Below are 14009 nucleotides of genomic sequence, written 5' to 3'. Positions count from 1 at the left end.
ACTTTTCTTTTTTTTTTCATTTGTGAAAAACTTATCTTTGCTGTTTACCTTACGTTATGGAGGCTCTCTTTTATTTATTTATTTATTTGATTCCTCAGTGTTTGCTAAACGTTCTGTAATTTATTGGTCGGTATATAATACAGCATGTGGTGTGTGCCATGCCTTGTCTTAATTTGTTTTTGTTAAAGGTGCTGTATGTAGGATTGACACCGAGTGGTTGAACTAGGTATCGCAGTCCAAATTCAAAATATTGGAGAGGGTTTTTTTCCCCCTCCCCTCCTCCTCAGACTTGGCACACTCAGGTTGCCAGATTGACGGCACTAATAGGAACGAGCGCACTTGACGATGAATAAAAATCATGTGCTCGTGCGACCAGCTGAGAAAGTTAGTTGCAAAAGAGCGACCAGTGGGAAGAATGAGTCTGGAGCCTTGTACATTACTGTAATAATAAAGGTTCAAAATAGCTACAAACTGTTAAGTTGGTACGTATTTTTAGATATAATAATCAACACTCAAATATAAAATAGTTGTTTACAAACATTTAAATTGCGCATAAGGCAGTTTTTTTTATAGACTTTTAACTAAATGTTTCTACTCAAGCGATTGAGCTTGTTGAATCATTGGCGAAGCCTGTCGGTGAGACGGAGCACTCTGATTGGCTGTTTAGCTGAGCGAATCAGCTTAGCCACCTGCTGTATGGAGAGTAATTGCCTCTCAGACGCAGTTGGTCTTTGCAGTGTTCAAGCTCAACAGACGCAGACAATGTGAGACGGCAGTACATTTCCTTTCATTGCCGCTAGTTCTTTTATGGTTGTTTGGTATGTCTGAGCCTTAAGGACAAACTTCCAGTCATTAGAGCCTTTCGCACCGCTTTAGTTCCAGAACTAAATGTACAGTACTGCGAAAACACCAAAAAGTGGGTAGTTCCACAATTAGTTCTGGTACTATGAAAAGGTTCCCGCGGTGCGAAAGGGCCTATTGACCTTTAACACACACAGGTAAACGTGCGATAAACTGTTTGATTTGTTCAGTCTGTTATGGCGACAGTGTCTTGTGCAGATGTCACACCAGCATAATCATACAGAGATTTTACACGGCAAGAGCTGAGAGAACATTTTCAGTTTAAGTAGGTCTTCAGGAGAATGTTAGGGGGTTTTCCAGAAAACTGATTGATTGAAAGGCTATCAGTTTTAAAGAAGCCCTGTATGATTTAAAGGGACAGTTCACCTAAAAACGAAAATTCTGTCAACATTTACTCGTCCTCAAGTTGTTCCAAACCTGTATGAAATTCTTTTTTCTGAACATAAAAGAAGATTTTTTTTAAGAATGTGGATAACCAAACTATTGATGGTCCCCATTGACTTCCATAGTATTTTTCCATGAGGGTGAGTAAAGTTAAAGTATCACAGAATTTTCATTTTTGAGTGAACTACCCTTTAAGAAAACTCACAGCCAACATCATAAACCATAGACAACCAGCTGACTCTCCTGACCCATGTCTAATTCATTCCCTCTTGTGTCTGTAGACTATGGAGCTGAAGATGTGGTTATGTGTGGCGCTGCTCTCTCTGAGTCTGTGTCTGGGCCTCATGGGTCATGTGAGGGCACAGGAGGAGGCCGATGACATGGAGATGGACGTGGAAGATGCCATCGATGACATGCAAGAGGAAGATGTTGAGGAAGAGGAAGAAAAAGCCCCCAGTCCCCCGCCAGTGCCCACGGTTAGAGTGTTACCTGCTCATACTGCGGCTGATTGTGAAATGTGCTTTACCTAGACAACACACCAGGATCTTCATGCTTAAATGTAGATCTCTGTTCATTCTGCTGAACTGTCACCCATGTGTTGATCCAGGGACAGAGGCTAGTGGCGTTCAGTAACCGTCTGAGCGACCTAAACCAGCTCATAACCACCGCAGCGCTATACCTTAAGCTCAAAATAGCATCCACTTCTTGATATTTCTTGAGAACAACGAGACTTGATGCTTGATGGGAAGTTATAATTGAGATTTAGCCAGAGCAGCGGTAGTCTGTGTTTGTTTGAGATATTTGATCTGCCAATAATTAATCATGTCACTTAAAGGGCAAGTTCACATAAAAATAAAGTTCCGTCCAGATTTACTGTCCCTCATGTCATTCCAAACCCACATGACTTTATTTCTTCCCTGTAACACAACTCTCTGTGTAAGCTTAAACGTTGTTAAATATAAAATAGTATTATGCTGGTGCAACGAGGTTAACATCTTCCCCAAACGTCTTTATTGAAGGTGACATATAAAGCTCCAGAGCCGATGGGAGAGCACTACTTTGCCGAGTCATTTGATAAAGGAACACTTCAGGGGTAAGATGTCTATATCCTCACAACAGAAAGATCATATATTGAAAATGCTTGTCATAAATACACTGATGTTCAATAGTTTGGGGTCAATAAGACTTTTAAAAATATTTTTGAAAAGTCTCATGCTCTTAACTGCTTTCTATTTGAATATATGGTGAAATGTAATTTATCCCTGTGATGCACAGCTGTATTTTCAGCATCATTACTCCAGTCTTCAGTGTCAGATGATCTTCAGAAATCATTCTAATATGCTGATTTGCTGCTCGAGAAACAGTTCTGATTATTAATAGTGTTGAAAACGGTTGTGCTGCATAATATGGTTTGTGAAAATTGTGATCCACTTTTTCAATATTCTTTGAATAGAAAGTTCATAAGAACAGAATTAATTTGGAATAGAAATATTTGTAACAAATGTCCTACAGTCACGTTTAGTCCGATTAATGCTGCTAGGCTAAATAAAATTATTAATGCCTTTCAAAACAAAAAAAATATCTTAACTACAAATTTTTGAACAGTCGTGTATATCATTTGAAAATATTTGTTATAAATATGAGCAAAAAAAGCCTTTGTTTGTGAAGTATTTTTCTAGATTGTTTTTTTTCCCCCATCTAGATGGGTTTTATCCCAGGCCAAGAAAGAGGGCATTGATGAGGACATTGCAAAGTATGATGGTAAGTTTCATGTCCTATTTCATTTCCTGTTCATATAAAGTCCAATTACTCATCTAATTACTAATTTGTAATTGTAAGAAAAGGTGTGGATACCTGAATGATTTGTTCAGCATACAAACAATTAAGACCTAACCTATGAAAAAAATAAATAAATAAATAAAAAAAAATATATATATATATATCACAGAACAATGTTTATTTTTTTGTTAGTTTGAACTTCAAATTACCCCAAAAATTCAAAACTAAGATGCATTTAATATGAAGTGGTTTGCAGGCAATACAAGAACTGAAGGTGTGTGAGATGATCATGAGGTTGTGGTGTTATTTTGTGTGTAGGTAAGTGGGAGGTTGAGGAGATGAAGGACACTAAACTCCCGGGTGATAAAGGTCTGGTGTTGAAATCTAAAGCTAAGCATCATGCCGTCTCTGCTCTCCTACTGCGACCTTTCACCTTTGACACCAAACCACTCATCGTCCAGTGAGTATTCGTGTCTACTCTTGGCCTGTCCATATGAAATGAGTATAAAGAGAATATTGTAGTTAAAATTTTATGAAGTAAGTGTGAGTTGGAAATTGTCAGCGATCTCATGGCAAAGTACTTACTTTGACACATTTGCTTTGTGTTTTCATGTGGCCAGTATTATAGTACTTTGGCATTGCCTGAAAATGTCATGTTTCGTATAAAGCTCAACTCGAGACCAAAATTAAACCATATACGCAAATGATCAAAAACCAACAATGGCAAAGCCTTAAAAAGTGAAATAATAGTAATTGTGAGCCATGTTTCCTCAGGTATGAGGTGAACTTCCAGACCGGCATTGACTGTGGCGGCGCTTATGTTAAACTGCTGTCTCAAACCCCTGATCTTGACTTGGTAAGATGGTCTATATGTTCATTGTTCTGGTGATAATATAAATATCACCATATGATGTATCTCAAGAGTTCCTGCTATACCTGCCCTGAAAATTCTTTACACTTTATAGAAAACTAACCTAGACTCTCAATTTACTGAAATGTGAAGATGTGGCATAAGCGTATAAACTCTCAGGCCCTGTTTCTACGAGCTATTAGATGCATTTTTGGTGATCCGATTACAAGTGGTTAGCTGAGATGCATTTCTGTTTGCACATTGTATTAACCCTGTTAAAGCCTGATATGAAGTAATAAAAAATATAATTTTATTAGTTAAGATTTTTTAATCAAAAAAAACGATTACAAGTGGTTAGCTGAGATGCATTTCTGTTTGCACATTGTATTAACCCTGTTAAAGCCTGATATGAAGTAACAGTCAGAAAAAAAATATAATTTTATTAGTTAAGATTTTTTAATCAAAAAAAGTTTGCATACGTGTTTTTTGAGTTTCATTGATATGTCAGGCTTTTATGGCTCATATAGTATAATATAGTGAGAATATGGAGCTCACACTCAAGGAGCAAAAAACATTTATTCAGAAGCCCAAACCGAGCAAAAACATGCAATTTGGTGCAAATGCTGATATTTATATGGCCAAAAAAGAGATTTAGAGATGTACAATTAAATGTTCCTCAAAAGCCTCTTGTTATCATATTTGATTATTGCATTTCAACATTTTTCTGGAAATGTTGTATGGATAATCAAATAAACCCTAAGTTTGCTTCAGTAAGTGTTTATCTTGAAATACTACTAACAATATAAAACTATTTGGTAAGACTTATGTCTTTTTTTATATAAATTCTGTTGTAGGAGCAAGATATATTTATTGTTTTAAATCCAGGCATGACCAAGTTGTGTATACAAGGTGTCATATTGGACATACTAGAGTAACTCGTGGACATTTATTGATTGGTTAAATTAGCTTGTTTTGGTGCGCTTTCTCACAGCACGTCCCAGAACGATCACGTTAAATGACTAGGTGGTGTTACGCTGCAGTCCAGGGCGCATTCACGACGGATTCTGACTGCCTCCACATGTGTTTTCAGTGATACAATCACAAAACTTTTTGGACTCGTTTACACCTGTATTTAATTAGTGCTGACTCTTGTGATATATGCAGAATCAGGTGACCTGTATTGCTGTGTATATACATAGTTGAATGATAGCATATGAGCTGGACACAACACTTAATGTATAAGATGCAATTGTATGTGTTCTCACCTCGCTCTTCCCTGTCTGTCCTCACAGGAGGAGTTTGTGGATAAGACTCCGTACACCATCATGTTTGGGCCTGATAAGTGTGGTGAGGATTACAAACTGCACTTCATCTTTAGACACAAGAACCCAAAAACCGGCGAGTTTGAGGAGAAGCATGCTAAGAAGCCCGACGCGGACCTGCGCACATACTACACAGACAAGAAGACTCACCTCTTCACACTGGGTAACAACACACATCTCATCCTGCTTCCATAAGCGCCACCTGCTGTCAGAGAGTACATTTACATGTTCATTCAGCCCATCTGCTGTTTTTCTCACCGACCTGAACAGACAAATCTCATGAAAGTTGGACAGAATTCCTCATGTGTGTCAATGTGTTTTCCTGCAGTGCTGAACCCTGATAACAGTTTTGAGATCCTGATCGACCAGACAGTGGTGAATAGCGGCAGTCTCTTGAATGATATGACTCCCCCCATCAACCCCCTGGCCGAGATTGAGGACCCCGATGACCACAAACCAGAGGACTGGGATGAGAGACCCAAGATCCAGGACCCAGATTCCGTCAAACCCGAGGACTGGTGAGGCAGAGAGTGTCTTTATGTCTGTATGTGTTGTCCTGGGGTTCAGAATCGTCACTTTTTGTCCATATCCTTATTATTTGGTGTGTTTGTAACTCAGGGATGAAGACGCTCCTGCTAAGATTCCTGATGAAGATGCTGTGAAACCTGACGGCTGGTTGGACGATGAACCAGAGTACATCGGTGACCCTGATGCCCTTAAGCCAGAGGACTGGTAAGGCTTTCTCCATTATATTAAAAGTCTTCAGAAAATCATGTTAACTTCATAAATAAATATTTTTGGTCTTACTATGCACGATTACTGAAAATTCTGAAAAAAAACACAAAATTACTTAATTTTTTTAAATAATTTTTTTATCTTTCATCAAAATATAACTTTTTCCACTTCTGGAGAAACCTGTATAATTAAATATAAAAAAATTAAATTAATAATATTAATAATAAAAAGCCTACTTTTCACAATCCAATCATATTGTGATTTATAAAATCTCACTTTTCATTGTTTCAGTTACATAGTGTTATGGATATATTAAAATATATTTTATATACACATTAGATACTACTTTACCTGCACACGTACAGACAATTGATATATGTGACCCTGAAGCACAAGACCAGTCATAAGGGTCTTTTTTTTATTATTGAGATTTATACGTCATCTGAAAGCTGAATAAATACTCTTTCCATTGATGTATGGTTTGTTAGGATAGGACAATATTTGGCTGAGATACAACTATTTGAAAATCTGGAATCTGAGGGTGCAAAAAATCGCATTTAAACATCGCATTTAAAGTTGTCCAAATTAAGTTCTTAGCAATGCATATTACTAATTATAATACATTTTTGATATATTTACGGTAGGAAATTTACTAAATATTTTCATGGAACATGATCTTTACTTAATATCCTAATCATTTTTGGCATAAAAGAAAAATGGATAATTTTGACCCATACAATGTATTGTTGGCTATTGCTACAAATATACCCCAGCGACTTAAGACTGCTTTTGTGATCCAGGGTCACATATACTATATAGCAAATCTCGGCTGTGTTACTGTTTCTAAACTCATTTGTTTTCTCTAGCTTTTGACAATGTTTTTTAGCTGTGTATGATATTTGTTGTTACTATTATTTATGTATTTTTCTTTATTTTTTTTATTTTACTATTATTATTATTTTTCTGAAACGGCTTTACTGATAAGATGCGCGTTAAATATCGCATGCGATTGATTTATCGTGCAGCCCTAGTAAATATGATAAATATATAACATCATGATGAAGCTGCTTAGAAACAGTGTGTATTGTGAAAAGCACTAGGCAATTTGAATTTGATGGAAATCTTCCCTTAGCTTTGGGGGTGTTAAAGTTTAATTTCAAACATTTATGTGAAGGCAGCATTCTTCTTCAAAGACATGCATACAAATGTGCCGCATTGTAATGAATGCAGAGTCACACTGGATCATGTGAAAGGCTGAGCGCTTATGAGTTGGACAGTGGTGAAGTGAGCTGGTTTTATTGAAGAAATTAGGACTCCTGGGGTGATCTAGATTCAATTTTTATAATTATAGCCTTAACCATGAGAACAACTGAAATAGAAATATGAGGGGCACGTTGAGTGTGAGGTTTTCTTTCTTTACTGCCCTCTGCCTGCACTACATCTGTGCTCGTCTCTTTTAGGGATGAGGATATGGACGGCGCGTGGGAAGCACCTCAGATCCCCAATCCCGTCTGTGAAACGGCCCCCGGCTGCGGCCCATGGGAGAGACCAGTGATCGACAACCCCAACTACAAGGGCAAGTGGAAGCCACCAATGATTGACAACCCTAATTATCAGGTAATTGGCATCTTCTACAGCTCTTTTTTGGGTTAATGTTTTCATCTTTCTTTTTTGCATTTTCCATTTTGTTTGATTTAATAAAACCAAAATCACAATAGATTGCAAATGCTTAAAAAGCTTGAGAATTTAAAGGGGTAATGAAATGGAGAATGTAGAAATCGTGTTGTAATAAGGACATCATTGCATCGTGTGCTCAGTAGACATGACTCTGTTCGGCTACAGTGCAGCATTGCAACATTTGATGCAGTGCAACTAGTTCTAAATATAATGCTATAATCAACACTTTTCACCATTAGTTAATCTTGGTGGCTGTTTATCAACATTATGTAATGTTAAATTTATTATTTTTCTTAATCTTTTACAGTGAAATATAACAGTAATATTTGTATTGTTTTTATATTTGCATTAAGTTATAATATATAATAAAAATATTTTTATTTTATTATATTGATATATATTTTTAGATGATTTTATTATGGTCATATTGCTATATAATCAAAAACATTTTGCAAATTGTGCAGCACAGCAAACCTGGATTTTTTTTATTTTATTTTATTATTTTATTTTTTTGTTCTTTTTAAATCTCAGTTATTCTCAGGAAAATCAGTTTTCCCCCCAAATCATGCAGTCCTGTTACTAGGGGTGTTTGAGTCCAAGAGGTTTAGGAGTCGCGATTTAAATAAACCCCTAACTCTGAGTGTTGAACTTGGAAATGTCAATGTCTAATGGTTTTATTTTTCAGGGAGTGTGGAAGCCCAGGAAGATCCCTAACCCAGACTTCTTTGAGGACCTGCACCCGTTCCGTATGACTCCATTCAGCGCCGTCGGTCTGGAGCTCTGGTCCATGTCCTCTGATATCTTCTTTGACAACTTCTTCGTCACCTCTGATCGTAATGTGGCCGAGCGATGGGCGGCTGACGGCTGGGGTCTGAAGAAAGCAGCTGAGGGAGCCGCTGAGGTATGACCCATCTGTATTTATCTCGCTCTTCTTCTCTATCTTTCCTTCAGTCAAGTGCTCATCAGCGAGATGAGAGCGTGCAGTTAACTAAAAAGGCACATCCTCATCCAATGCATTTTGAATGCAAAAAAGCAGCAATAACTTTATCAAAAACAAAAGCTGCAATCTGACCGTGTGCACAGGTTTTTGTAATTATACCAGGATGCAAAGTTTCTTGGCTGATACATTAAACACTTGTGAGGAAGAATTAGTCACTGATTTGCCAAGGGTTGTGAGGTTTATGGCACAAGGTTTATTTACTTTATGTATGATGGTGTTTTTTTTTTTTTTTTTTCATAAATGACGTGTTTAAATTTAAAAGTGCATTTCCAACATACGGTGACTTGGAATTCACCTCTTCTATGAGAAACATGTTTTTAATTTCTGAATTAAAATTCTGTGCAGGACCCCTCATTACTGTGTGTGTTAAGGTCAGCAAGTCACCTAGAATATAAAATAATTTGACCTTTTTATTACAATTTAGTATAAATTAATAATTCCTTATTGAAATAAATATTTTTTTTTAAATAATGATTGACCTTTTGATGTCATTACATTAACTTCTAGAAAATGATAGTTTTTCAGAACCACATGAAATCAACAAGAGCACAAAAAGTACATTTTTAAGGACTTAGCTCATCGATTATTAACATGTTTGTCTCTTATTTGTTGTTGACCTCTATATGACTTTATGCCAGTAGTAAGAAGTCATAATTGTGGAATTATTGTTTCTTGTTTTTCTGACTCGTGTTGTAAATGATGCCATGTGTGTCAGTGGAGCATGGCGATCCACTCGGCGCTGCTCTGAAAATCAGTTTCCACTCACTCTTACATGACACAGCACAGGCAGTTCAACCAGCCACGTTCTTTCACAGGATGTCTCCTCATCAGCCCACACACATTCACACAATACACATGAACACACGGATCCGTCGTTTCAGTATGCATCTCTCTTACACACACACACGCAGCGAGACCACAGCTCCTTGTACCTCTGTGTCCTTCACACAGCCCACGTTTGACCTCTGAATCTCTGCACTACGGGAAGCAGCATGCAGAAAATATCTGCCCAGAATTCAGTATGAGCCACTAATGATGAATTTCTGCCTGTCTGGATCTATAAGTGACATTTTCTCTGACATGCACAGGGCCCTTTGAAATCCGTGTTCCCCCCCAAATTCCATTTTTTTTTTTTTCATGTTTCAGAACAGAGAACATTTGTAGTCTCTTTTATTTTTTTGATTATCAAGCTACATTTTTTCGCTTTCGTCAATAAAGACATGAGCAGGGCGTGACGGCCAATCAGCGGGCAGCGCTGGGTCTTTTTCAGAAGTAAATTCTGTGTGGGGTCTCTCTCTGAGGCAGGTTGAGGATCCCAAGGGAATGTCTCTGGCTCTGTCGGTGTGCTGGGAGGCACTGCTGAGCGCCGTGTACTCTGGGATTAGCTGTTTTTTGGCTGGCCTTCATGAGAATTCCTACTGTGCACATGCCTTTTGCCCCAAAGGTGGATTCCAGGCATGCCTTGCGTGTTAAACTCAAGGGCCAGCTCTGTCCCTGGCTAAAGGACCTAACAGAAGCCTGTGGGTTTCTGTCTGAGCAGCTTCATGCTTTGATTGTGGTCCGTTTAATCGGCCATGATGACTTTGTCACAGCAGCATGAAAGACAGGCAGTCAGGACAGAAGCCTGTGCCTCGGCGTGACTGCGTCTGAACACTTTATCACATGTCCAAAGGATGCACACTTGGTTTGGAGGGTTTACAGTGCAGTCACTGGTTAACATAAAGGGGTAGTTCATCCAATGATAATGTCATCATTTACTCACCTTCATCTTGTTCCAAACCCATAAGATTTTAGTTCATATTCAACTCTCAAAAGATTTAATTTAGGCTTTTAGTCCCATGTAAACATTGATCAGTGCACATACATAAAGCACATCAAATATTGTTAACAGAAGCTGAAACTTGCACGTTTGACAGATGACAACCAGTGAGGTTTGTGCTCTGTGTATGTGTGTTGATTAGTGTTTATCTGTGAATAAAATCTGCTTGGCAAGACTGTGATTAAATTGCTTGATTGATATGAATTAATGTTTCGATGTCTTCGTGAACTTCTTGTAGCATCAATGTTTGAGTGTAATGTACTTTTAAATGGAGAGACAAATGTTTTACTGATTTGTTTTTTTTTTATTTAATTGTAGCTTAGTAGATTTTACAAGATAATCTTTTTGGGGGTTTTTGGGCCATGTGATTTCCTGATTTCTACTTTTATTGATAGTGGTGAAAATGGCAGAAAAAAATAAAGAAGCAAAGTTCTTGTAGATTGGCTGTGTGGGACTCTTGTGCATGTGTGTTAGTAAATTAAGTGTGCGTGTGTGTTCACAGCCCGGTCTGGTGAATCAGATGATAACAGCTGCTGAAGAGAGACCCTGGCTCTGGATCGTCTACGTCCTGACTGTGGCTCTGCCTCTGGTGCTCATCATTGTCTTCTGCTGCACTGGAAAGGTAAGTGTGTGTCATTTAAAGTAGCCTGACCTTAATGTATGGCCAAGGGTGGATCTGTAGAATAAATGTCGTTCTGTGCCTTACAGAAGAGCCCAGCGTCCACATCTGCTGCTGAGTACAAGAAGACAGACGCACCACAGCCAGATGTGAAGGAGGAAGAGGAAGCTGAGGAAGAGGAAGCTGAGGAAGAGGAAGCTGAGGAAGAGGAAGCTGAGGAAGAGGAAGCTGAGGAAGAGGAAGCTAAGGAAGAGGAAGCTAAGGAAGAAGAATCAGGTCTGATAGATAAACATGACACACATCTATTACAACTTTTGCTAAATCCTTCATAGAGTCTTGTTTTTTCTTTTAGTTCATGGTTTATGACCTTATGAAGGTTAAGTTGTTTCCTTTAATTCTGTGGTGTTCTTCCCTCAGAAGCAAAGAAGAGTGAGGAAGAGGACTCCTCGGGAGAAGCAGAGGAGGCCGCAGGGAGCGACAACAAAGACGACGATACATCTAATGAGGTAGAGAATCTTACGCTACTAGAAAAACATTGGAAATGTTATGTTTTGAGACTCTATAAGCAAGTGTTGTTGTTTAGATTCCATAGCAACAGGATTTTTAGTAGTTAAAAGGTTCAAGTCTTTTAATAGGCACCTTGATGTGGATTTGGAAGAAAGTTTATTTTAGTAAATCAATTTGTCTTCACCACACAAGTCTTCAGCAGCATTTTATGCGTTCATGTAAATTAGGGTTATTTTTAGGTGTGTTTAATGCCATTTAATTTTTCCCAAATTGATGTTGTCTTAATAGAGGTCCTGATTCTGGATAATTGTTTCTCATAGGGACATAATGTTTATTCAGGGGCTGGTCTTTTTTTTATTAAATTTTTTTTTAATTGCTGCCTGAATCCAGAATGTTTTTTTGTTTTTGTTTTTCTCTCCCATTACCAACATAAAAATGTACGGACAAATTAACTACTGTTTTTTGATAAGCACAGAAGTTGTGTGATAATTTGATTGCTGTCCAAATCCACATTTATGAGGATCAGTCTAATAGTAATTTGTAAATCCTTTTTGACCTATGCCAAGAACTGCACAGTAACTGTTGTGCTACACATTTTAAACATGGAACCTGTTTCCAAGAATAATATAAAGTCACTGCTCCAATACAGTGACTGGGAGTTGTTAAGATGAAAAACAAAACTGAACAAAATTGTGTAAACCTTTCAAATGGACCATTGTTATGGCAGCAACAGGTAATCAATACGATTTTAAAATGTATTGCATACATTTATGCAAATTAGAGTTTGCACGACTAATCTACTAGTCGACAAAGTAGTCCGATCAAATGTTTGCCTGATGTAAATACAGCTGTGTTAACTTATTTCTGCTGATTTCCACATATAAAAATGACATGCATGGAAGTGTAAAATGATAGAAAACCATTTAAACTATTGTGCATCAATTTCCTGTTATTAAATAGGGTATTTTATAAATGTTGAACATGTGACTGACCAATTAAGAAGTGCATTTCTGAGTTTATAGGATTGTAAATCATCATCTGCACAAATGCAAATTTATTTTTATAGACTAACCCCATGAAAAATAATTACGGTCCAAGTAGGGCTTGATGCATTGCAAATTGTTTTGACCAAATATTTGAAAAACATCTGTTCACTACTTTTGTTGACACAGCCATTTTCTCATATTGTGTCTCGTGTAGAAATCAGAGGATGACATTCTGAGAAGGTCTCCCAGAAACCGGAAACTGAGAAAGGACTAATGGACTTTCTGAATCTGTTGAAAGTGCAAAAGTTCCTCTCCTCCAGCATATCCCAACATCCCTCTCCATCTTTCCTCCCCTCACTCCCACATTGCCTCCTTCCCTGTTCTTCTTCTCCATCCTTGCCACCGTGATGACGGTCAGAACGAAGCGGTGCGGTCCGCCACTCGACCAACAGCCAAACGAACACCTCTTCAAGCGGCCTTGAGGATGTTGATAGTTACCACGGTGATGATGGCTCTCAAATAGCATAGCAACATTCCCCCTAACTAAAAAGGAAACGCAGTCTTTGTTACCATTCCTGAACTGTGCATCTGATGATCGCATAAAGATCCTGTTCCTACTCTCAGCTGTCACACACACACACACACACACACTTCCAGACAGTGTTCCTGAAGCCTAACACATGGCCACAGTATGGCACACTTGGTATTGTAAGGTTTACAGGCCAACAGCTTTATTCCTTTGTTCTAGAATTACTCAAGCTTTCCCCCCCCCCCCCAAAGAATGTGAACTGATGTATTATGAAAGAGGAATACCCCAGTCTAACCAAAAAGCATAAAAACACATGAAAAGAAGCTGCTGTCTGGGAAAAAAAAATGAAACTGTTTATACCTCAGGTCATAATAAACCCTTCACAACCCGCGATGCATGTAGTCAACTAGCCTATGCATAGTACTGGAATATAATATAGGTTATCGGTCGGTCGGTCGGTCTATATACAGTATCTATCTATCTATCTATCTATCTATCTATCTGTCTGTCTTTCTATCATCTGTCTGTCTGTCTGTGTATCTATCTATCTGTCTGTCTGTCTTTCTATCATCTGTCTGTCTGTCCGTCTGTGTATCTGTGTATCTATCTATCTATAATCTATCTATCTGTCTATCAATCTATAATCTGACAATATCTATCTATCTATCTGTCTATCAATCTATAATCTATCTATCTGTCTATCAATCTATAATCTGACCATATCTATCTATCTATCTGTGCTTGTCTGTCTGTCTGTCTGTCTGTCTGTCTATCTATCTATCTGTCTGTCTGTCTGTCTGTCTTTCTATCATCTGTCTGTCTGTCTGTGTATCTATCTATCTGTCTGTCTTTCTATCATCTGTCTGTCTGTCTGGCTGTCTGTGTATCTATCTATCTATCTATCTGTCTGTCTGTCTGTCTGTCTGTCTGTCTGTCTGTCT

The 14009-nt window shown here is 38.0% G+C and overlaps 1 protein-coding gene across 3 annotated transcripts in view; it reads left to right on the top strand.

The window, feature by feature from the left end:
* LOC107667459 (calnexin-like) overlaps positions 1–13292 on the top strand; it is a 20935-nt gene extending 7643 nt beyond the window's left edge. Inside the window, exons 2-16 of one of the 3 annotated variants that reach the window (XM_016459130.1) lie at positions 1527–1721; positions 2265–2338; positions 2948–3006; positions 3343–3484; positions 3799–3880; positions 5167–5359; positions 5525–5714; positions 5815–5928; positions 7392–7548; positions 8294–8509; positions 10930–11049; positions 11136–11204; positions 11271–11322; positions 11464–11552; positions 12754–13292. In XM_016459130.1, the coding sequence (XP_016314616.1) occupies positions 1530–1721; positions 2265–2338; positions 2948–3006; positions 3343–3484; positions 3799–3880; positions 5167–5359; positions 5525–5714; positions 5815–5928; positions 7392–7548; positions 8294–8509; positions 10930–11049; positions 11136–11204; positions 11271–11322; positions 11464–11552; positions 12754–12813 (1809 nt within the window). In that variant the 5' untranslated portion in view covers positions 1527–1529 and the 3' untranslated portion in view covers positions 12814–13292. Of the gene's footprint in view, positions 1–1526; positions 1722–2264; positions 2339–2947; positions 3007–3342; positions 3485–3798; positions 3881–5166; positions 5360–5524; positions 5715–5814; positions 5929–7391; positions 7549–8293; positions 8510–10929; positions 11050–11135; positions 11323–11463; positions 11553–12753 lie in introns of all 3 variants that reach the window. The other 2 variants (XM_016459129.1, XM_016459128.1) reach the window with 2 other exon arrangements.
* Positions 13293–14009: the final 717 nt, after the last annotated feature.

The sequence above is a fragment of the Sinocyclocheilus anshuiensis genome, unplaced genomic scaffold (genome assembly GCF_001515605.1).
Source record: "Sinocyclocheilus anshuiensis isolate Anshui unplaced genomic scaffold, SAMN03320099.WGS_v1.1 scaffold1547, whole genome shotgun sequence".
Classification (NCBI taxonomy): Eukaryota; Metazoa; Chordata; class Actinopteri; order Cypriniformes; family Cyprinidae; genus Sinocyclocheilus; species Sinocyclocheilus anshuiensis.
The sequence above is the reverse complement of the archived record's forward strand: the minus strand, read 5'-3'. Positions and strand labels throughout refer to the sequence as shown.